Source organism: Brachyistius frenatus, unplaced genomic scaffold (genome assembly GCF_029030835.1).
Source record: "Brachyistius frenatus isolate BFR_SWC_R1_liver_20210118 unplaced genomic scaffold, ASM2903083v1 Contig_204, whole genome shotgun sequence".
In the NCBI taxonomy this organism is placed as follows: Eukaryota; Metazoa; Chordata; class Actinopteri; family Embiotocidae; genus Brachyistius; species Brachyistius frenatus.
Genome location: NW_027210803.1, coordinates 490,640 through 515,102, shown reverse-complemented (window position 1 = coordinate 515,102; position 24,463 = coordinate 490,640). Strand labels below are relative to the sequence as shown.

The following is a 24,463-nucleotide window of genomic DNA, read 5'->3' as shown; positions in this document are numbered from 1 at the left end:
CAATGCTTTAATCAGATTATATAGGCTTATTTCTCACTGATGTTTTGTTTTTTTGTGGTCTAAACGTAATCAGATTTAAGTAGAATGAGTAGAATTAAACATACCAAAATTAGTTGATGAAACATCCACAGACAAATTTCCAAAGACATAGAGTGGCCTATAATAGGTACAGCTCTGCTTGAGGATTTAAATGTACAAATGTGTTGGAGTAGAATCTGGAGTATCAAAATAAACATTTATTTCTACAAACAAAAAGGCCTGAAATATAACTTAAAGTAGATTTAAAACAATGTCAGTGTGATGGCAGCAACACATCATACATGCAGGTATATCATAGGTAGTCACATGATTTGAATGATGGATGTAACAGCAGAGGTGTCTTTTGCTGTGCCAGACTCTGCCAGCCAGAGACACCATGGCTCTCTCCCTAATGAAATAACCCCTTCTGACAGATGGCGAGTACCACTTTCCCTCTGCTGCATAATTTAAACTGACCTCTCTAATTGGACAATGATTCAAGTCATCAGCCAGTGGGAGAAGGTCAAGTTTGTCTGAATAAAATCCTGGTTGAGATCAACAAGTATTTGCTGATCTTGGGAAAAAATATTAAAGTGATTCATAAATACAGGTCAAAGCTGAAACTACATTATTTATCTACTGCTTATTCATCTGCTTTCATGCATAAATAATGCTTCAATTCAACACTAATGTTGCATTACTGTCAGTTTATTTTACACCTTCACTTCATCAAATATGTTAAAAGAATTCTTAATCCTCACTTTGAACCTAAATTATTTGCCTTAAGCTTGACCAAGACCTGTTTTGTGACCCTGCTAGGAGTCCTGCCATCCACAGTGGGAATGCAGATAAATGTGTACGCAAGTTAAACGTTAAAACGTGGAAGGAAAAGTTCAACCAAACCGAACCAGGAGATTTAAAGCCAAGGAGAGAGAGAGAAAGACAATTAAAAACAAGGCTGGTATTTGTAGCACCGGTAGAGGCCTTCACAGGTACCACCACATTACCTTAACGACCCTCCCTGACTGCAAGCTCATGCAGGAAGAGGCCACTTGAGCAACAGCAAGCAGAAAGGGAGGGGTCATAGAAGGTGAGATTTAAAACATATAGAAATAAAAAAAACAGTGCTTGTGAACGAGTTTGACTTTTGAAAATTGTTTGTCAAGTTTCCAGAGACACATCACCAAATGGGTGTTGTTCCATGTCAGCTGGATGTGTAAAAGGGCTGTTCTTTGCGAAGGCATTATTTATAACAGATGTACAAGGCAGTAACAATCTATAATGTTCATGTTTGCGTGATGTTTATGCTCCTAGCGTGCCCCCAAGTGGCCAAAAAGCGGTTTAATACTGCTTTAAAATGTGTCTCATTAAGGTTCTACAACAATCATTCGTTCAGATTACAGTGTCAGAAAACCACCTTGATGGATTACGTGTCTTGAACAGTCTTGTTTACAGCCGAAAATTACTAGTGACCAACGAGGGCAGCTAATCCTCTTTGCAGAAAGAATGATGGGTGGTGCCTGATACACCCTAACGAGAGAGGCCACACATGCCTAACAACAATAACGCTTAGAAGGGAAATGTATTTATTTTGCTTTGTGAAATCTTGACATCAGAGAAGGAGAGAATTATTCACAGTACAAGTGGAATAACTGAGCGACAAAAAGGCACCTCAGGAGTTGACGTGAGGTTCATTTGTCATCTAGCTCACAGTTACCAGAGCAGATAATGGAGGAGGACGGTCAAACAAGTGGCTCTTCAGCAGCCAAAACACAGAAGGAAGGAAGGAAGGGGCAAGGCTAAATGTGGATACTTGTCTTCACAGCCAGGGGAGTCGCCTCAAAGGCTGAACTCAGCAGGCAAGCTAGAACAAGAATGGAGCACATTGTTTTACCGGTAGCTCAGTGTACAGTCTATAACAAAACTGAAATCCTGACCTCATTTGACACCTAAATCATTGGTCTGAGAGACACAGATTTCCTGTGGGCACCCAGTGGAAAGGAATCTGGGCAGAGAGAGAGAGAAGAGTAAGGGTTCGGCAGACTGACAGTGACATGTACAGGCAGACAAGGACTCACGGAGGCTGGGAGTCAGTGATCAAGCCGCGGCGACTGCGGGGAGTAGTTATTTGGTATCGGCCAGTTGGCAGATCCCCAAGTTTGTTCAGCTGACAGATGAGGGTCCAGAAGGTGACTAACAGGATGAGGCCAAGCGGCCACGTGGCCCAGCAGGGATTACAAGCAGCAAGAAGAAGGTAAAGAGATTAGACTCAAAACAGAGCCTGCTTTTTTAACCTCGTCACTTTTGTCACACTGACAGCGAAAAAGGAAATTCCCGAGCCAAATATTCTATCCGTTCCCCAACTCTCCGTCCACTACCTCTCCTCCCTCCCTCTCTGCTGGTGCTCATCCATCCATGCAGCCACCTCTGTTTTTTTTTTAACAGGGATCCAACAACATCCAGGAACTAACTACTGGGGGGACTGAGCTGGAGCCCAAACACAGGAGTGGACTGGACTCCCTGCTTTGGTGCATGCTAAGAGCTGATCAGCACCGATGAGGAGACTTGTGCACACTTTGCTGACGAACTCGAGATAAAGAGATTCTGGATTTTATTGTTGTTTGCAACAGTCTCTTCACAAATGTTAACTTCGGGCTTGAAAAACACATAAATTAGCCCATCATGCTTTTGAAGTCAGGACTATTCCTCATTTTGTGTCTGTTTACCCTCCAAGCAAGTCAAATCAAAGGTAAGAATCCTGTAGAGCAAGACTGGAATAATGATCAGAGATGTTTTTTGTTATCATAAAGCTGAGTTTTGTAGTTGCATTGGTGAGTGCAAGTTCAAATATATTTGTTTTACTAAGCCAAATGTGTATGCACACAGCAGCTTTACAAATGACTTGGAATTTGAACATTTTGAAAATAAAAGAAAACCAAAATCATGGTACACATTACTTTAACGTTGGTTGATGACAAATTACCATTTGATGTGAAGACCTTTCTGCAGGTTATTTTTTTGTCAAATAAGTTCTGCTGTGTGACAGGAAACTTAAGTTTTCTACTTCTAAGCTAATATGACTTTACTTTCTGAAGAACTGAATGCAACCTTCGAAATGCCACCTCAGAAAGGACTATGAATCTTGGATGTCAAGCAAATGTCAAGCAGATAGCAATCCACTTTTAAGGTCATGAATATTCACAGCAAAATTAAATTGGCAATGACATGTAATAGATGTTGACGAAGAAAGATAACATAATTTCACCCGTGATAACATTTGCGTCCGCACTAGTTGTCTTGTTCAGTGTGATGTGCCCGGGTGAGCTCATTATCCTGAAGGAAACAAAAGCCATTCTGTTCCCAGTGTCGCAGGACACTAATCTTTTCTGGCTTGTAATTCTGCTGTGAGGCCTTTTTTTTTGCGGCTGCTCCGGGCATTAAGGCCCGCTCTAACACTCCCTCCTCTCGTGCAGGCCCTCGTGTCCGTGCATGTGTGAGTCAGGCTTTGAGCTTACCCATTCAAATGTTGGGGTGTCACTCCTAATGTAAACACACGTTTTGGCAAAGTTTCTGGTCTCTCCCTGACCTTCTGAAATATTTGGAAATTATTGGATGAATGGGTCTTCCTGACAGTCACTAAACTGGGGAATTTTTGCCCACAAAGCAACGGACTACAAAGTTGATGCCCACACATTCTTTGTTGTTGGTGGTCATGTTAGGCCAAGTTAGGATTTGAGGAAAACAATAATATTCATTGTGGAGGTTATTAGTTATGTGTAATAGATGTTTCTCTGAGGAATAATTGTTTTATTCCACTTCCTCAGTAATGATTAGTTGCACATTCCTACCTCACTTTTACTATGACAGCGTGTAGGAGACGGACACAATGTGAACTACATATACACACTTGTGCAATAACTACCAAAAACTATGACCTCAAAAAGTTAGCTTCTTATAAGTCGTTTTTTTAATATCTGCACTTATTCCATCACCACACATAGTATTCTACGTGAAGTTGTGATTATGATGCAAAGTAAAGCGTGCGAGATCCACAATAGTGTAACATGTTAAACCAGGCAAACATTAGAAAAGATGTATGATATATCATTGTTATTTTCCAGTAGGTCTGCACCCTGAATACAATTTATTTGCTCTGCTTCCCAGAGCTTAAAGTGACCTTTTCAAACTGCTTGATTTGTTAGACCAAGAGTCCAAAACCTGAAATGATCAAGTCTAATAATATATAACGAAGAATTTTTTATTTTGGCTCATTTCCTTTCATTCAACTAGTAATTAATTTGGTTACTATCCATGTAATCAGAACATAGAACATCCGGATCATCAACAGCAGGCTTCATGTTACATTATGTTTTAAAGGATGATTAAGTGATATTCTGTTTAATATGTTGCAGCTTTTCTCGCTGGGTTTTTCTTCTGCATTGGAAGAAAAAAGTGTGCACTCAGAAAACGTTTCTGCAGGTTGTTGGGGAGTGAAAAATACAAGTACAATACCAAAAATACAATTAAACGAAAACAAGCAAATCTAGTAAATAACTGGGCCGTTCAAGGAGTTCAACAAATCAGAACTCGACCCAAAAATAAGGCCAACAAACCAAGATGTTAACTCAAACAGACATGAGATGCAAGAGAAAGATAGTTGATCGAACCAATAAAAACACAAAGGGAAAAATAACATAGGCAATAACCAAAAGTCAATGCAAAGAAACAGAATTCACCCCACTGCTCTCCCAGCTCATGGTACAGTCTTTTTCCTGACCATTGGTATGTAACCAGTCTCTACCATCAGCTGTCTTTTGGCCAAACCAGGGAGAAGGAGTGAAGCAGCAAAAATGATGACTTTAAGTCAAATAACATTTAATTATTGCAACCTAGGAAACTAAACAAATGAAAATTATTTCAGATCATTGCAAAAATGTGTGCTTCATTTAGATAATTACAGTTTAGGTCAAATTGTGCTAATGTATGTATGTAGCTTAAGTGACTTCAAATAAAAATGACTAAAACTGTGGTAACGTATTGTTATGCCTCCACGTCAGCGACAGCAAGGAATGAAGGCATGATGTTTTCAGGTTGTCCAGTAGTCGTGACAGCGATATCTCTGGGACAACTTGAGGGAAATTCTTTTAATTTGGCACAACCATTCACTTGGATTCAAGGATGAGTTGATCAGATTTTGGGGGTCATAGGTCGAGTTGTACTGGGAACCCCCCCAAAAATCACGAGACCATGATTTAAAACTTCATATAATTGTGACAACATTTGACACAAATGTCTAAAATGACACGTGTTTACATTTTATATCCAAGAGGTCAAAGGTAAACTTCACTGTGATCATAGCATCCTGCAATAACCCTTTTCTGGCCTTTATTCAGCACCATGACTTGGCATATTTCACATTTGGTTAGATACTAAACTGGTGGCACTAATTTTGGGCATTAACTTTGAAACTGTGGGAACTGTATAGATCATCTAAATAATCTTTGCATCCATATTTGAAGCATTGTCTACTGTCATGCCTACAACTTTAAGTCCTATCAAAATTAGCTTCGTTGACCAAGCATGTGAACATACACAAGGACTTTGACTGTGTTTTGTTTTTCTCTTAATTCATTTACAGACAAATAGAATAGCAATACAGCAGTATAAGAACAAATCTTTATAAAGCCGAGACGAATTCTGTTTATTCATATATTCCTATAATACAAATCATGGATGTAAACATCGTGACTGGTTGGCGAAGGGAGGCATACAACTGTGAGGCGGTAATTGTAGTTAATTTATATGCTGAGTGTGGTGAGGCTGGATGAATTACCATATTTGTATTTCATTTGTGTGGCTGTGGATACAACCATCACACAGGTGCGGGACTTAAATAGAAAAATCTTCAAAGCAAGAAAAAGGCCAGAGAGTGCTCCCACAGTGTTACGTTAATAATTTCTGTGCCATATTCTGATCAATAGGACCTTCTTTTGGTACTTTTTTGAGGCCAAACGCTTATGTTCTGCACTTCATTCGCTTTCACATTAATTTATATTATTGTGTCACACACACACACACACCACATACGTCAGCACTTAATGTGACTGTAGTGTGACAGTAGTTTAGTCCATATTGCATTGGTGCAACATGCAGATTATCAATTTTCAGCTCAGTTGTATGAAAACTAAAAACAATTATGTGTTGTCTATGTCATCAGAAATGCAACACCCTCAGCTAAATGAATACAATTGTAAGAGTTGTTTTATGTTACCCTGATTCTGTTTTCCTAATCCAGAGGAGTCCCAGTTTATTTGGGTCCAACGACCTCCAGTCTGTGTTTTGGGGCTCATAAATCCTGGCTTATTGTCTTAAGAAGGCCTCTGAGGTTTGCCACCTGGCATCACAATGACTGCCTTTCTTCTCAAATAGTTTTATTCAATAGGGTGACTGTGTTAGTGTTGACTTGCACACTGACTTTTGTAACGGTGCAGAAATACCTTTCTCTAATGATGCACCAGTGTGACTGAGCTTTACAACGTTGCCGCAGTAAGTTGATTGGAAAATTAGGGCAGCTTTCCTCATCCAAAAACATGCACCTCAGGTCAGGTTACCTGGCGCCGCGCTAGTGGCAGCCTGCTGCAGCATCTCCCCCCTGAGAGCCCCCCTGCTGTAGTGAAGAAATTTCCCCTCGGGGATTAATAAAGTGTATAAAATCAAAAAAATCAAATCAAAATCCTATGTGCAACATGTCAGTGGTATAATTTATGGAAATAGGCATATCAGTGTTATTGCTCTAATGTTTTCATGTGGCAGAATTGTTTTTGCTCACCACTGAAATACGATGGGTTATCACATGTATCTTGTTTTAATCTCTTTAAGGTTAAACTGTGCACGCACATCCTTAATCCACATGCGTGCATTTCGGGTCATTCACACCTGGGAGCTGTCCAATACAAACACACCTTTAAACAAATTTGGCCACTGAGCAGCTTCAGTGATGCAACGTGGGGACAAGGGCATCTCATGTTCCTTACAGACAGGAAAGTGTTGCTTGTTCACTTTCTCTACACAGCTTTTTCTAACATTCAAAACATCACAAACAGTCACAAAGCAGCACCTCTAAGCAGTGAGCTCCAGACATTTTCACAATACAGGGAACTTAAAAGCTCAAATATATAAAAAAACCCACAAAAAAAAACCAAACACACGCAAACAAAAGCACAGAGGATTTGTTTGTTCCATGGTCCTGAAATAGACTTTCAGGGACCCTCCATGTATAATATACTTTTCACTGCAAATCTATACGCTGTTTATAAGCGGTGGCAAAGCAAGCAGTAGTTAATGCCAAGAAAGAGCTGGACACCTTGTTGAATTAAATATCTATCAAATGAAATACTCCTCAGTGGTCAGCTGCTTGTTTCCTGATACTACAAGATTAACAGAGTTTTTTTTTTTTTAAACGGGTATTACAGTAATTTAGTCCTGCACTGAGGGACCAGCAAGAAACAATGAAACACGATAGTAATGAGTCAAACTCTAAAAGCATGGGATGCTACACTACCCATAAAGCAACTTGATAGCGTGCTTCGTTCTACTGAATATGGCAAACTCAAAATCAAATATACCCTCATGTATTGCTGGATGAGTTGATTTTCTTTGTCAGCTTCCCAGAATCTTGTTTTTGTATCATTTCTGTAATACGTAATTAAACTGTGAACCTGTAATACTGCACATGACGACGAAACAAGCTCCAGTTTAGGATAAGTCCAGTTGGAGTGCAGCTTTGGCTTTGTGTTGTTACCCATCAATTGCCTATTATATACCAATCATTAACACAAACACTTGCTGCTGAATGAGAAATCTTATACTATCATGACAATCCACAAAATGACTGCTATGTATAATGAAGTGTTTAATTATAAATGTTTACTCTATAAATGTTTAACCTTATAACTTTACTTGCAGACCTTCATGACCACAGTTTTTCGGGACTCAGGGATGTGAAGTACCGTCACTTTCTGGGAGCTTCCAGACAGATCAGACACATAACAAACGTCAAAACCGAGCAAGATGGACATCGAGCGAAGAGGTCGGCCGTCTTGACTACAGGGGTCAAAGTGTGTTCCCAAGAGACAATGACAGCAGTCATTGGCAACCACCGGGCATATTACAAACTCAGAGGTAATAGGAAAGGATTACTGAGTTTAATGCCAACTTGTACTGTAAATGAACTTTTTAAATTGAAAATGTTATGCATAATCATGACTAAGCATCCTATAATGCAATGAATAAGCCTTTCCTAAAACACTGACATTGTGACAAATGAGACTGAATCAAACAGGAATACCTTAGCAGTTGAATAAAATGCCGCCTGCTTTGATGGTTTTTGCAGTCAGAACGATTTGCAAAGATGAAAAAAAGCCTTTTAAATCCCCTCAAATATGTACATGCCTCTAAATCTTATAAATCAATGTTCAAACACTCACACATACTGTATTATATAAGGGTTTATTATGCGTTTTAATTGTTTAAAGCCTCCTGTCTTTAACATCATGCCACTGAATGATACACTAAAGATGCTTACTACTGACTGGGGGGTACACATAGGGAGACACCTGATATAATGGATTTAAATGCAAAACATCCCTTGTCCAGTGGAGACGGACTGTGGGTGATTGAAAATGCAAAACTTGTTGTCTTGGCTGACACAAATGGTTTGTAACACAAATAGTTCCACAACAGCTGCAGTTGCATACCATTTGAAAATGACGCAGATTAATTAGATGTGTTGGAGGTAATCGCACCGCTCAAGAAATGAGTTTGTCAGAGATTAAATTTCCCGCAGGCTTCAAGATTTTGGACAATGTGGTGCTCGTTTCACCCACAAAGGCAGATAAAATGTAGTGTAATTCCAGGGGGTCATTGTGCTCAAGATTTTAATGTTCTCAAAAATGTCACGGACGCGCAATGACTTTTAAATATACAGTTTGACATTTATGAAACAAGAAGCAATACCACCTTTTTGTGCCGTCCTCATTATATGACATAAAACACATTTTGTGACACATCTGAGGTATTGAAGGCTGTCATGTGCTCTGCATTCATATGTAAAGCTGCAGTTAAATTCTTCACAAAAGGACATAAACCGATTAAAATCTGTAACTCACACACATTCAGAGATGCCAAGATCAACAATCTTCCTGGAAGACCTGCAATCTTCTTTATCTTCAGTTAATTGATTTCTTTGTACTGTAATTTCCATATTTTCTGTCCTTGTTGCCAATTATTAAAACTTTTTTTTTTTTTTTTCCACATGGATTTTATGGTGTTTCATACTTATTTGTGTTTTGGGTGCATTTTCTGTGTTGTGTGTTTTACCTTCAGTGTGTCAGGAAGCGATTTGGGAAGCGTTTCGGATCTTCTTGGACAGAGTTCCAAACTCCGAGGAGTACGCAGCCTGGGTTTACACCTGTCAGCATGAAAATCTCTGCATGGACGACCTGGCTCAGAATTTCAGCAGCTCTCAGGAGCACCTGGACATGGTGGCCAGAGTGAGTGCAGCACCACCGTCGCAGTACTTCTACAAGCCTGCATTACATAACAACATGTTTGTGCAGCATGGTTTTCTTCAGTGTCAAGATTAAATCTGTGTTTTTTATTACTAGAGAGTTGCCGAGATGGCTGAAAGTGAAGGGTAAGTGCAAACTTCCTTCTGAAATCTGGGTTCAAATGTGAGTTTTCTGTGTGCGTGCATGTGTGTGTCTGTGTGTGTGAAGTCATTTCTTTTAAAAATTTGAATACACCAGCTGTTCATTGTTGTCTATCAACAGGGTCCCTGTTCCCTAAATTTTACAGTAAAACTGGCTTGGATTATTTCTGATAACTGGGTACCAGAGGAGAAACCAGATTTCTAACAAGTGATGTTCTTTCGTTTCCAGAATTTTGTCTGAAACCCCAACACCAGGCATCGACTGTGAGTTTGACACATGACCATCATTACTGTTGAATGAAAGTAATTAAACGACCGTATTAACTCAACAGGTGTCAAAACCTTTTCATACCAACGTCATATATCAACTGGTGAGTTGCTGTTTTGTCTCAGGCACCTGGACTCCCCCTCTGATTCTGCTTCCAACCGAGGCCGACGAAGTGAGTTTACCATCAAAGTTTCAACCTCATTTTTCAATACTGTATTCCAATTTTTATTTTACACGGTAAACACGCACACAATCAGCACTAATGCCATCTTGCTTTTTGTTTGGCAGACCAAGGAGGACTCCAATTTGATACTAGAGAAGTACGAAGAGTACATTGTTGAGTTCAGCATCACCCTTGTGGACCAGACGTACAGCAAACTGCTCAGCGACCCCAATGCGCCACAGTACGATGACATCACACTAGAGCTTACAGACAAGGTGAGGTTACACACCCACAGCAAATGCTGACTCTCCTCTGAGCTGTCATCTTTCATTTTTTAACAACACAAAACTGAGGAGGCCGGTGACATTATAACATTAGACACGTGATTGATTTAACAGCTTTAGGATGACAAGCAGGGGACTTAAGGTACAACTTCTAAATGACTGAGCCTGGAATAGTAAAATCGAATCATACAGATTATCTCTGATTTAGAGGGCACTGACTGAGACTCTAATACAGTTCTTAGGAATTGCTGTTCATGGTGAAATGCCACAGGCACAGAGTTTCTTTTGAAAGAAATATATGTTTGCTCTAAATCAGAAAAAATATACAGTCCCTGAATCAGCTCCCAGGAATATACACTGGACACTTTTCTTACTTTTTTTCACCTGCCTGTTGATGATGACCATGTGTTTGGGTCTATTACATGTCTTGACAGTAGCACATGTACAGTAAAAGTCCTATGTTGTTGTTTTTTTAGCAACTCTGTTTCCATTTAAAAAGTGAAGAAAAAAAAGGGGAATAGCCTATAGTAAGGGATTAGAGGGTTTATAGGCTTATAGTCCTCTTAACCTATACAAAATACCCATATTTCTTTTTCATTTATTTTATCCAGACTTTTTTTTTCTTCTTCTTTCTGTAGATGCTTCATGTGTTTGAGAAAGTTCAAGGATTCAAAGAGATACGTGTTCTGGGATATCGGTGGGTTCAATGAGGTTTTGATAAAAGGTTCCTTTAAAGGTTTGGCACAATTTATTTGCTCTGTATGGTGATTGATTGTGAAACAAACACCAAAAAAGATGGCTCAAAACATACATTTCTTCTGTCTTTCCCCTGAAATGACTTACAGTATATTGCAGCCTTCCGTTGCTCATCACTCAAGAGAAACTAAAACACCCCCAAAAATATCCTCTTATTCTTTGGGATGTGGCTCAGAATTTTCTGCCTGAGCAAAGATCCATTAGCAGTGAAGTCTATCTGTTGTGAGGGGTTGACATGAATTTTGTTGTGTCGATCAGATCGGAGGACTTGTCCATGCGCTACGCTGTGGTCTTTAATGGAGGAACAGAGCTCAGTGATGAATCTGAGGGTTTTGATAGGCCTGACACAAAGGCAGGTGAGGATGTCAATGCTCCTAAACTGAAGCGCATCATCATAAAAGCCTTAAAACAGGAGCCATCCCTACCGATGGACATACACACACTCAACTTTGAGACTGGTAAGCATTATATTATACTCACATTAAAATGAATACAATTCTAAGTTTGTGCACACGAAAGAAGTTTAAAGCTGTTCAGGTGTTTTCCTTTTCAGTAACCACAGTTTATCCAGTTGCGGAGCTCAGCATGAATCCTTTTGACAATGTTGTATCTGGGGACGACATCCCAGAGCCGCCGACGGATACCAACATCCACACCCTAAGTTTCTTTCCAACTGTGGCAGTGACAGAAATCTTGCTAGAAACTGCTGCTGTCAAACCGGAAACACACACCTTCGTGCCTTTCATGCCCGACGTCCTGCCAGAACCCACTTCTGCCCTCGCTACAGAGACTCCTTTAATGGTGGCAATAGAGGAGGAGTCACCAGAAGATGGTGCTGAGGAGGCCGGTGACATTATAACACCAGACGCTAAACTGGAAACTATCACGGAGCAGGAAGAGGAAACAGAGCCAGAGGTGGAGGAGATACCACAGACTGAACATGACGATGAAGGTGAGGCTGAATCTGAGGAGCAGGTAACAGATGGTGAGGTCTAAAGGTGGATGTTTAGAGGACACGAGTTTAAGAACTCGAACCTTTATTGATTAACCAAACATGTGGCGGGGGCTTCTCTTAGAGCTATGACAGATAACAGGAGGAATCACAGAGGTGAACAACTTAACCAACACATTGGCTATCTGCTTTCTATATCTTGATTCTGTCCTGAGCTGCTTTTATGGCCTTGAGACCCCTGACACATGAACAATTGAAGTGGGAACATGAAAATAACACATCCCACTGGTCCACTGCTGTTTACAGGTCTTGGGAGTATTTCTGGGTTGGTGTTACCAGACAAAAATTCACTCTGAATAGATTGGGTCTGGCCACACTCCATTGAGTTTCATACGAACCTGGCAACCAAGTAGTGATACATTGGTGCTGTGGTCCAAATGACATACTTCCCGCAGTACTCAAACAAATAGTGCTCTTCCATTTTTGGACTCTTACCTGTTTAGAACAGTAATTTTGACACAGTAGTTCAATCTGCCCACCGCAATTCTGCACTGACTGGAAATGACCTCAGCATGTGAACACATCACACGCCAAAATATCTGCAGCTTTTAAATATTTTACTCAGAAATTAACATGTTGTCGTGCCCTCTGTTTAACACACTTAATAAACACACTGATTCTTCCGTCCAGCAGCAGTAGTGAAAAAGGAACACTGTTGTGTGGTGTTCAGGAACAGCTATAGCTTCCTAAGGGACTTAATTTGAAAATTCTTCATGCCGGCGGCCCTTCCTCTATGGAGACAAGATGGTGACCGTTTAGGGTGGAAAGTGTCCAGCTTTTCACACTTCTTTTTTGGACCGTTTTGATTGCATCATCCTGGTACTTGCAGTGCACTGCATGTTTCGACTTGACAGTGTGAGCGCACTTATGCACTCAAAATACTGAGTGTTAGTGTACGAGTACGCCATTTGGAACACAGCATGGAAGTGCATGTACTGACAGGGCTGGTTGGCAGAGTGGCTGCAGGTGAGTGGATATGATGGAACTGGGAGCAGGTGAGGTGGCTGTGGCAGAAAGGGCAAGAGACAAAGAAAACAAAAGCTAAATTGGGGAAAAGGATGAAATAACTAAGGTAATGAAAAGTATCCCCAACCCTAAGAATAACTTGAATTAGGCAATATGATAAAATTGGTCAGGTTAATTTTACACTGTTAGATGTGTCATGTAAAGCTTTTTTTTTTTATTTTACTCGTATATCTGTAAAGAACTCTCAACTCTAGTGGGAAACAATACAATTAGATTTTGTGGTTTGGTTTTGAACATGGAGATGCTCCCTGCTGAGGCAATACGTCTATTAAACCCCATTAGCAAGAAGCAACCTGCGGGTGGTCAAATCATTACGAACTCATGCTGTGCAGACAATCTTTGTTAAACCAGCAGAACTATATATGAAATTTTAGTGGAGTTTCCAAAGATACAAAATATGTCAGGGGAGTCCTTGGGCATTGGGTGAAATGTTTGTAAAATTATGCACAACACGTCTACATTATTCAATATAAGTGGTGGAGGCTTCAACCCATGATGTCTTGGGTTTCATATTTTACTCTGTCATCATCCAATAAAATGTTGCAGAGTAAGAAATTTATTTATTTTACCAACCCTAAAGCAACTGGAAGGAAAAGTTAGACATTTTTGGGGAATGTACCACTTTCTTTCCCCGAGTTTTATATTGATACGAACACATACGGCTGGAACACATTTCAACCCGGGTACAGAACAACATGTCTTGTTTGTTTAGTTTGTACACGTACAATAATATTAAAACAACAATTTGTGGTTTAAAAGGGATTGTGTGCTATAATGTAGATCTTTGCAGAATCTCAGCTTGTTATTTGGAAAGTAATTAATCTGCTACTGTTAGCCAAGAAAGAATTAAAGTATTTGACCTACCTCCTTGAAAAAACACAAGTTATTTTTACATCGTTGTTTGTGCGTGGATTGAACAAATAAGATATTACCATGCTAATTGGAGGTTGTTTCTCACTGCTTCCAGTCTTTAAGCTAAACTAATCGCTTCTTGACTTAAGCATGAGCTAAAAAGTGTTGGTCAGTCTTCTCACTTAACTCTTGGAAGGCGAAGAACAGTCATACTTTAAAAAGGGGCATGTCAAATGGTTAACATGGAGTGACTTGTAAAATGGATAAATGAAGGAGGCCTTGGCCGACAAACAAAAACAGTGTATTGAATAAATTCATTCAACTTGCAGTTAAATAGCTTCAGGTAAGCTGCCTTATGGATGAAACAACATACCATGATGCATGAGAGTTCTGCCTGCATGCAACTGGATGCGCAGAAGTTTTTTTTTCTTCTCAAACACAAAATAACTCTTTTCTGTCATGTTTTATTTTAGAAGAATCTGAACAAACTGATGAGGAAAATCCAGAGCTACCGAGTGAGGACCTTTCTGTGGCAACTCCAGACTCCCAATCTGGGGAAGGGCTGATTGATGCACCTGCTGAGGTTAACCTTGACCTACAGCCTACAGATCCTACAGTTCCAGAGATATCTGTCACTGAAGCAGCAGCCTCAGTTCGCTCACCCTTATCTCCACAGGATATAGTCCAAGACATTGAGCCAGAAACAGATGTGGAGTCCTTGTCACCCCCTGTGGAGAGCAACGGAGCCTCTGGCGATGGTGGAGTGGGTCTGGTCCCATTGGACCTTCCTGCTGAGAATCTAAATGTTCAAGAGGAAGCGGGACCCATTCAGAACGGAACAGAGGCGGAAGTGACAGAGGAAAATGGTAGTGGATTTGCCTCTGAGTCTGATGAACGCCCGTACGAATCCACGGCTGCACCGGCCATGAGACAAGCCATTACACCTCTGATGGCAGCAGTGGATAAGAGCAAAGAGTTAGTGGTTTTCTTTAGCTTGAGGGTCACTAACATGATGTTTTCTGATGACCTGTTCAACAAGAGCTCTCCTGAGTATAAGTCACTGGAGAATACGTTTCTTGAGCTGGTAGGTACACAAGCTTTTGTGCTGGATATCATGCTTCTTCATGCTTTTTTCTCATACTTACTGTCGTAGCTCCAAGAAGAAATCTGTGATGAAACTACATTTGTGAAGTATTTATTGTTAATTTTTTAGTCTTAAAAACATTTTAGGGTAGCCCCAAGTTGTTGCTTAATCTGAATTTTGTTGTCAAGCACCAGTGGGGATACACTGTGCAGCAAGCCTTATCCTCGCAGTATTTTTTTACCCTAAAAAAAAAAAAAGCAAACTGTTAAGAATGTATATTTTTTAATCAATACATTTTTTTTTTTTTTATAAAATTCTTATGAATAGCATTCAGGCTTTAAATGATCGCCAAATTCTTGGCCAAATCTGCAGTATTCTGATGCTTTAATTGCTGAGGAGCCATTGGTCAAATTATTCTGTTTCACTTAGACACAACACTCTGGGTCCAAGAACTCGCCAAACCCTGGAGCTTCCAGTAAATCTGGGCCTGGGAAACAGACGACTTTAGCCTCCATACCGGTATTTTTGTTTTCCATATTGGAACTACATCTCCAATGCCTCAGCGAGGGCACGACTTTTCTGCTTCTTAACTAATTTTTTTCAAATGCAGTATCTACAAATTCTAACAGCACCTGACATTTCTAACATTTCTTAATTGCACTTTGCTTTAGTTTTCAGCTTTGCTCTCGCTCCAACTTGTAGATTGTCCTGTTGCAGCTAATCATTACTTTTGTTTTTATCTCTGGCTCTAGTTCTAATATTGGCAAGGTTGTCTTTGTGCATTTTGCCTTAATGTTTTGAATTGTGCTATATTTCTGGTTCTGTTTGACTGGTATTCAGCATAGCCCGAGTTTGTGCTGCTAATGTGTTAGCATATGGTTAAAGATATAGCTATCAGTTTCTCTTAAACATAACTATCTTGAAAGTGATTTTAAAATACTTAAAATGTTACTCTGAAGTTCTTTTCAGAATCCTCAAGACCCTTTTAACACAACTTGGTTGGCAGCCCACTGGCTAACGCTGGGAAGCCAAGTCATGTCTTGATAAAGGTTGAACCATTTTTTGAACTGAACTAAGCTGCTGCTTACGTCTGGGTGTCACGTTATATCAAATGGACAGATAGTGGAATTTTCTTTTTAGTCACAGCAAGAAAGTAAATAAGCATATTGTTTTTAAACTGTTGAACTATTCCTTTCAAGAGAAACGTTGTAAGCATTTCTTTGTAGAGTCAAGCCCTCTGGTAGGATGTACTATAGATTTGCTGTTAGCAGAAGTTGCTTTGTATCATGATGTGGTGAGCACTGATAAATATGTGTGGGACCAAGTTCATATTTCTGTGCACAATGTATGCTTTTTTTTAGGTTTTCACTTTTAAAATGAGAAATTCATTATGCAGCAAAAGTCGAGTTTGTTATATATCAAAAATCGAGCAGTGCGTTTGCACATTTGTCGCCTTAAAGATAAAACTTCCAAAGTGAATGAATAAATCAATTAATTATTAGGGGGCAGAATAATAACATAATAGGCTTAATAAATATAACAGGAATGTTACGCTGCTTTTTGCATTTTTGTATATGAAACTGTATTGCTTTGTACATGGCTGAGAGCAAACTAGCCCAGGGTGTAGTCTGAATCATGGGACCTGGGTCTGCCTTAGTCATTGGTTTGTGACTCGAGGTAAGGAGCTTTATGTAATTCTGGTCAGTTCCAGCACCGCACACACTGTACTATTAATGGTAAATAAGCTGCTTAGCGTGATGTCAGTGAAGTTTGTGTGGTCATCTGCATGCATGCTGCAGCAATTTAAATGAACAGGTTACCTGGTAGGGTTAGCGACATGTATCTACGACTATACAGGCAACAAGACAATAGAATAAAATCACTTTTTTTTTGTTTGTTTGCTTGTTTTGGAACAGTTGTGTGTTCAAAATACACGTTCCAAATTTATGCAAATGTGTCTTATTTTGTTGCATCTTTAGCGTCTGAAATTTGCATTAGCTGCTGGCATGCAGGTGAGGACGTTGTCTCTTTAAACCTGCACCTGTTAGCAAAGATCAAAGACAGAGGCATCACTTGACATCCCTATTTAGTTTCAAGGCTTTAGCACCAGGTTGACAGAGGTCTGTATTTTTAGGTTTGCTCAGAGGTGTCTTACACTCCGTGTTATGTAAAGACCTCGGCTTCAAACTGAAAAGATCCACCGATACTAATTGGATTATGTGTTTTCTGCAATACCAAGGAGCAGAGGGAAAGTGAGTTACTGGGCAGGTGTTTTCTGATAGCCTTCAGGGTTTAGCTAAATGGGAAATGGTGCATTGTATTCTGATAACAGATGTTCCCTTATCTATCACAAGAACATGAAAAGTTGTAGGCTTGGTGATTCGTGTCGTGACCAGGATCGTTTTTGATATGGTAATGCATGTCTGCATCATGGAGTGTATAAATGTGGGCCGCAATAGATCAGGGAATGAAATAGGAAGTGGAAAACTCAGATAAAGGTTACATGCAGAGATATATATTACTGACAAAAAAATGTTTAAGCAATGAAACAAAAATAACACTCCATCTCCAATCTTTAATGGTTGCCCAAACCATGCTTTCTGCAGTTCTCCATGTTAATTAATGTATTTAGCTTCCTGGCAAACTAATGTGGTCAGACGTTTGAACTGGTGAGTACTTACCGTTCTTTGTATTATCTATTGTCAGTAACACATTTGGAATTGTCAACATATCTTCCTTTAAATGGGCTATTTAAGTAAAGAAAGAACCCTCTGAAATACTTATTTCAACCATATCCAAAGTGGTTCACAAATCACTGAAAAATAGCAGAAACAATGAAGAAATGTCAAAAAAATATACATTATGAAGCCCATTTAAATGGACATAGTGTAATGTTTTGCTGGCTATTGGAGCCAATTTGTGACGCTGTATATTCGCTGTCTCATATATACCACTGTAGCTTGCAATTCTCCTGTTTTCATTTGCAACATTACTCCATTACTCCTGTACCTACTGGTTTGTGAAGCAACCACTAAAATTGGACATGGAGGTTGGAATTGAATTATTCACAACAGTAAATCAGAAAATAATATATATTTATGGCAGCATAATATTCCCTGTGACTTTTCATTTCTTGACATCCTCGAAAGGGATGTTTCACTGGGTTTTCCAAAACAAGAACCAGTAGATACATGTGTAACCTCTGAGAAGCAAATGTGTTTGTGTCCAAGTATGAAATTTAGCTTGTGCCATGTTGTTTGCAAAAGTTAAGTGTGTGTATATAGACAACACAGGAATCTTACAGTATCTCTCAGACTCCACTAAGTTTTGTTGTGGGAGAACTTGGCTTTGACCTTGTGTGAAAGGCAATAGGGCCAGATAGGTAATGTCCTGTACAGTGGACATGTATAACTCGCTGACATTGTACTTTGAGACAAATGGATGACCAAACACTGAGCTGTGTGTCCAGTTGTGCTGCAAGCTGCTGCCCATTTGTTCTGGATGTTGGACCTTCGAGTGGTTCCCCTCTTCTCTGAGAGACTATTAGCTACAAGGGAACTAACCCTCTGTGTCTGCCAGTGATAAGTGCAGTAACACGATCAGAGCAGAGCTCCTTAAGGCCTCTTATCTCTCGCTCAACAGCCAGGCCAGCTAAAGCATTGTAATCTCTTCCTCTCACACTGCGGTGGTTTGATGTTTGCCTCGCCTAGTGAACATAGAGAGGCTGGAAGCGGAGCGGTTTGGATCGATGAGCATTGATGCAGGTCCATTACTTGAGCTGGTTGACTTCCTCCTCGCCTTAATAACACCACCGTCACAAGTCCAAAGTCTTAATAGATGGATTTATCAGCCATCTGAGCTCCAAGAGGCTGTTTTTAAATGAAACAATGTGGAAGGTTAAATCAAAGTCAAAAACATGGCTGCATAGGTGTGTTTCTTAGTCTAATAGATTCATTTACTGTATGATTTAATACATTGACTATGCGATTTAAAGGAGGCATTAGGTTAACATGATAAATAATCTAACAATCCTTAGATGGTGCAGAAATGGCACGTACTGTGGCTTTGCCAAGTGACTTATTTGGGGTAACTTTTTTCCTCCGTTATTTTTTTTTTATTTTGATACTGCTTTTTTTTAAATGGGGTTTAATCAATTACAAAGCTGTTAAGGCATGAACATCAATATATGAATTACAGGTAATATATATAAAAAGAAAAAATATAAAGGTGGGAAAAATAGCTTTAGCTGAAGCTATCTCCCCAGGTAACCTGGGCCTTTTACTCTTTTTTTTTTCTCCCCCACTCTTTCACATTTCCACAGCATGTTAATTCTTCTAAAAGTGATGTCAAAAAGTCGAAGGCACTGGTCTGAAATCAGTTTTGACATTGACTTGCACTTTGGCTTTGTATGGCGTAGTAACTCAGAAGAAGTAGGCTGATGCACAGATACCTGATGCATGTTTATGTCACTATGAGCCGCTTTAGATAAAAGCTTCCATCAAACAGCGTAGCTATATTTGAGATTTATTTTGGAATCGACATGTCCTGCAAGTCTTTTTTTTGAGCGCCTGATCTTTTCATCACGTGTCCTCTGACTCTCCAATGACTGCAGCGAGCGTGTTCTGCATGTTCTTAATGCTTATAAACCTAACCCTAATTTTGTTCTGGATCTAATTACACAGTCAGCCCAGTAATGGCAGGATTTCATGCTTGCATCAAAATTTAATTATGAACTATTCATAGCATTCACACTGTAAAATGTGACCTGAATAATTACAAATCAGCCGTGAAATGACAACCTCAGTTCTCTCATGAGGGAGTCAAACCTCAGGATTTTATGTTGTCTCTGCTGTCCCGGTCGTCTTCTCGTGGGGACACACATCATTAATCTGGGATGATTTGATTTAACCTAAATATCAAAGTGAGAATCGTTCTCCTGCTTAGATCAAAAATGAAACTAGTCTTGGTTTTATAGCTGCTTATCAGGAATGCTAGATTCAATGTTCACTGACAAGTACAAGTACACTGATCACTAACTGCACTAATCTTTAAGAAAATAACGATAAAAGGGAGTCGTTGACTGATAAAATGTAAAATTCTTCACAAATGAATCTGCTTTTCCTCTTATTACCCACAGCTTTTGCCATATTTAGAGTCCAATTTGACTGGATTTAAGCAGCTGGAGATACTTAACTTCAGGAATGGAAGTGTTGTGGTAAACAGCAGGATGAAACTGGACAAGCCGGTACCTTATAACGTCACAGAGGCGGTGCACTGTGTGCTCGAGGACTTCTGTAATGCTGCATCTAAACGGCTTGACATCGAGATTGACAGTCGCTCCTTGGAAGTAGAGCCAGGTGAGCTGTCGGGTCCTAAAAACACTCCACTGTTTACATTTAGTTTTATGTTCAGTTTGTGTTTGACCACTTTAAATTTGTGTGTTTTCAAGCAAAAGTGGTCACAGTTTATTCCCCTGTTGTTTGAAGTAAAATACTGAAAGATTTGATCAAAGTATGCTGGCAATGCATGCAGGAAAAAAAAAAATTAAAAAAAAATCCATAGTCCGTACTTGTAGTGAATTATGCTCATTCATGCCACAAGGTCAGAGTGTCTGTCCGTCACGCATCCTCACTGCTGTCGGTTTGCAGTTAGTAGATAAGGTGCCGTCTAAATCTGATGCATCTTTCCTGGTTGGTCGAGTTCATGACTGCATGTGACCTCACCTTGCCCCTTACGTTTTCTCCCGAATCTGTGGACAGTGAGTGATTGCATGTTAATGAGATGTTAACCTTTCTCCTCTTCGTGCTCTCCGGTGGCTTCAGCTGACCAAGCAGATCCGTGCAAGTTCCTGGCCTGCAATGAGTTTTCACGCTGCGTGGTGAACAGTTGGACCGACGAGGCGGAGTGTCTGTGTGATCCGGGCTACATCACCGTGGACGGCTCGCCCTGTCAGAACACCTGCAGTCTGCAGCCAAACTACTGCCTGAATGAAGGCCTGTGCGAAATAATCCCAGGTCATGGAGCAACCTGCAGGTACGCGCGAGCTGACGAATGAAAGGCAGCAAAAACAGCGTGACCTTACGGAAGACGCTATTGCTCACCATTTCAAAAGAAGGGAAGCCATTGCTTTCATTTCACTGTTAAAGCTCGTAAACGACTTGAGATTGGAAAAATCCATCATGTTTTTTGCTTTATCTTGTATTTTATGCGGGTTCAATCATGAGTCAGGATTTTTTTGTCAAAATACAATTTGTTTTTTTTTTCAGGGGCACTAACTGCTGAAAAACACTGCATTTTCAAACCACGTCATCACACCCAGAACATAAAAATGAAAGAAATGAGTCACAAATCAATGCTGTAAGGAGGAGCAGGTGTATGCATTAGGTTTTTGCTCTTATTGCTGTTAAGCAGCCAACTGTTCCTGGATGTCTTATCATCATTATATCTGTTATTCTGGTCAACATATTGACCCTCAGAAATGATCTCAATGTAACTATTTAAATTGCTTTGTAAATGCTGCCTCACATGCAGCTGATATATATTCATTTTAATATGTTGAATTAATAAATAAGGATGCTGGGGCAAAGCTTAATGCAAGCATCACTCAGCTATTTAATTAGGAAAGTGGATTTATTTAAAATAGAAAGCTTAGAATTGTGAAAACAAATCTGTGAGGATGGAACATAATTCTATGCATATTTATGCCTCTGCTATGAGGTATTTATTGAGACACATTCATTTTTGCAGAAGGTGAAAGTAATAATGTGTTTTTTTTGGGGTACTTCTTAAGAAAAACAAAGTGAATTAGTTGATTTCTTAAGTTTAAGGTATATGGGATGCTTCTCTCTGACGTGTGTATTTTTCACCTCTTTTTTAGATGCCCTGTTGGTAAATACTGGCACTACCATGGAGAACGCTGCAACGAGCTGGTGTCGATGCCGGTGGACCCTCCACTAATTATAATCTGCCTTGTGGGAAGTCTCTGCTTCGTTTGCGCCATCGTGGGCATTTTAATACTTATCAACAAGAAATGTATAAAAACCAGAAAGGCCGTAACTTTGGTGTAAGTACCAATTTTTCCATTTCTTTTTTTTGGCAGATCATGACACATTATTTTTTTGTCCTTCATAGCACATTTCCTTCTGTTTTGAAGCATTTTTTTTTTTATTCATCACCTCATCTTCTTTACGTTGTAGGCACACCCTTGCTCCCTATGCGTTTGAGAATACTTTGAGAGAGAACCCAGTGTTTGAGAATGATGATGGTGTCTTAACTCAAGTGTCATTACCATGTCCTTCAAGCTCTGCTTCTTCCCAATCCCAACTGTCTGAGCAAGAACATTTTGCCTCAATTGAAAATATACATCTGAGTATCGAGGTACACCATGCTGTGGCACAAATGACTAACCCGATGAAACTACTACCCTTTAGCTAGCATAAGATAACACGCTCTAACAAACTTTGTGCTCATCAGCTTGTTTGTATTAAAGCAAAATGCTTCATCCTCCATTTGTTCATCATTTCTTATTCTGAACGTCATTATCACCGCTAACTTGTCTGATATATCTTTAAAATATCCTTTAATATGAAACTACATTACCAAACAATGTTTGAAACTGTTCAGTGTGGCCAAACATCTTTGGGTATCTTCAGTAGTTGTTTAAAGGTGTTAATCCACAGAATCAAATTTAGTTTAAGACCGTTAATGCCCACGTGATCCACAACTCTGAACAGTCTTTGCCCAAATCCAACAAGGATATGTGGTTTTAACACTGATCTGTGCTGCAGTCGCTGTAGGTGGAGTCTCCTGGAGTAGATTTTTGTAAAGCGCTTGCTTTCATTTGCATTGCTTATCTTGAAGTACCTCCATTGTAATAATACATTAATGAAGCACACTGTTAAACACTGAGCCTGTCGTGTACTCTCGGTCTCCTCAGATCCCCAGACGACTCTACACAACAAGATCAGAAAAGTTAGTCTCAGAAATGGTAGACTTTCATCACTCTATACCACACAACGAGGTAAGGACCAAACTTGGCCTAGATTTTTTTTTTTTTTTTTTTTAAAGATACTCAGAAACTGCGAATGTGAATTTAAGTGTTTAAATTGCAAAACTGGAGGGATTTTAGGTGATAAAGTGAATTCATATTTTGGAAATGTGCAACAAAAAAAACAAAGTAATTGTGAGACAAAAAACACGTTTGAAGTCATTTCCTCTGATTTCACACTCATTGAGGTGTTGCTAATATTTAATAATCTTAACATCAAATGTTTTACAGCTCTATGACGCGTACAAAGGTAATAAATCTGTTTATGCAGCTGTGGATGATTTTATACTCACAAACCAAATCATTGTTGAGCTTTGTGCATTGAGTTTAGTTAAGTTTCACTTTAACACCAGAAAAATGGCATCGTAACCTTGTATAAATAGTTTCCAGATAAAAATGGCGTTGATCAATGCTTCCACAATGTTCTTACAGATCTTGTCATAGACATGACGGTGATTTATACAATGCAGACGTACTTACAAGAGTATCCTGTCATTTATCGTGTAACTCATCCTGAAACAGACCCTTCCTCATTCTCATCCTTGTCTCTTCCAGACATGGCGACTGCCAAATGAATACAGAACGTGTTGTCTCTTGAGGGCATCGGACAACGAAGGTTTTGAAGTGACAGTTCTCTGATGACGCCTTGTTTGTCCGAGGAGCTGCCAGCAAAGCAACACACTGTGAAAATTAAGTACAAGAAAAAAAAGAAAAGAAGACTGCCGTTGCTGTTACTCTGTATATGGGTTGCAGGTACAGTAGAGCAGTGATTGAGTTTAATTGTTCATAGTGAAGAAAGTGTCTCGTTAGACAGAGCTATGGATATAAAGGTGGACTTAGGCTGTGTTCAAGTGGAATCTAATATTTATTTTAAATATTTAACGGTAGGAATATTTCCTCTATAGCCTTTGCAAAGGTTGGTCTTTCCTCACAATGAGGTATTTATTCTTTACAATCTGATACCCATGGCGGTATCTTCTGTTTAGACTGTATCATATTGTGTACTGAAATGTCATTCTTTAATGTTGTGGTGTCCCAAAAAGAGAATGAATGTATAAGCTGTTGACACATTGTTTATAGAAATATTTGGTGCTGTGCTGTATTCCCATCCATCCGTTCTGCTCATAATAACTTACACCACTAATCATTTGTCTATTAAGATTTGGAATTTTTTTTTACACAAGAATAAAATGTTTTTTGCATTGAGAAAATACACGTGCTTGTTTTTGGCTTCTTAGATCTTA

The 24,463-nt window shown here is 39.5% G+C and overlaps 1 protein-coding gene across 1 annotated transcript; it reads left to right on the top strand.

Moving 5' to 3' along the window:
• The first annotated feature begins 1,970 nt into the window (after positions 1–1,970).
• impg1b (interphotoreceptor matrix proteoglycan 1b) lies at positions 1,971–24,389 on the top strand. The gene is made up of 19 exons (XM_069719052.1): positions 1,971–2,272; positions 2,464–2,767; positions 7,984–8,199; positions 9,403–9,569; positions 9,684–9,712; positions 9,957–9,991; positions 10,121–10,167; positions 10,284–10,433; positions 11,081–11,139; positions 11,457–11,656; positions 11,752–12,150; positions 14,565–15,172; positions 15,602–15,691; positions 20,310–20,529; positions 20,995–21,205; positions 22,050–22,235; positions 22,369–22,549; positions 23,109–23,192; positions 23,775–24,389. Exons 2-19 carry the CDS (start codon positions 2,701–2,703, stop codon positions 23,856–23,858), a joined length of 3,033 nt encoding a protein of 1,010 aa, XP_069575153.1. The 5' UTR covers positions 1,971–2,272; positions 2,464–2,700; the 3' UTR covers positions 23,859–24,389.
• The last annotated feature ends 74 nt before the right edge of the window (positions 24,390–24,463 follow it).

Excerpts from the sequence above, each read along its gene's own strand:
- impg1b (XM_069719052.1), top strand. The coding sequence starts at position 2,701 with ATGCTTTTGAAGTCAGGACTATTCCTCATTTTGTGTCTGTTTACCCTC. Across the intron at positions 8,200-9,402 it reads GGCATATTACAAACTCAGAG|TGTGTCAGGAAGCGATTTGG; the intron begins GTAATAGGAAAG and ends TTTTACCTTCAG. Across the intron at positions 9,713-9,956 it reads GAGATGGCTGAAAGTGAAGG|AATTTTGTCTGAAACCCCAA; the intron begins GTAAGTGCAAAC and ends TTTCGTTTCCAG.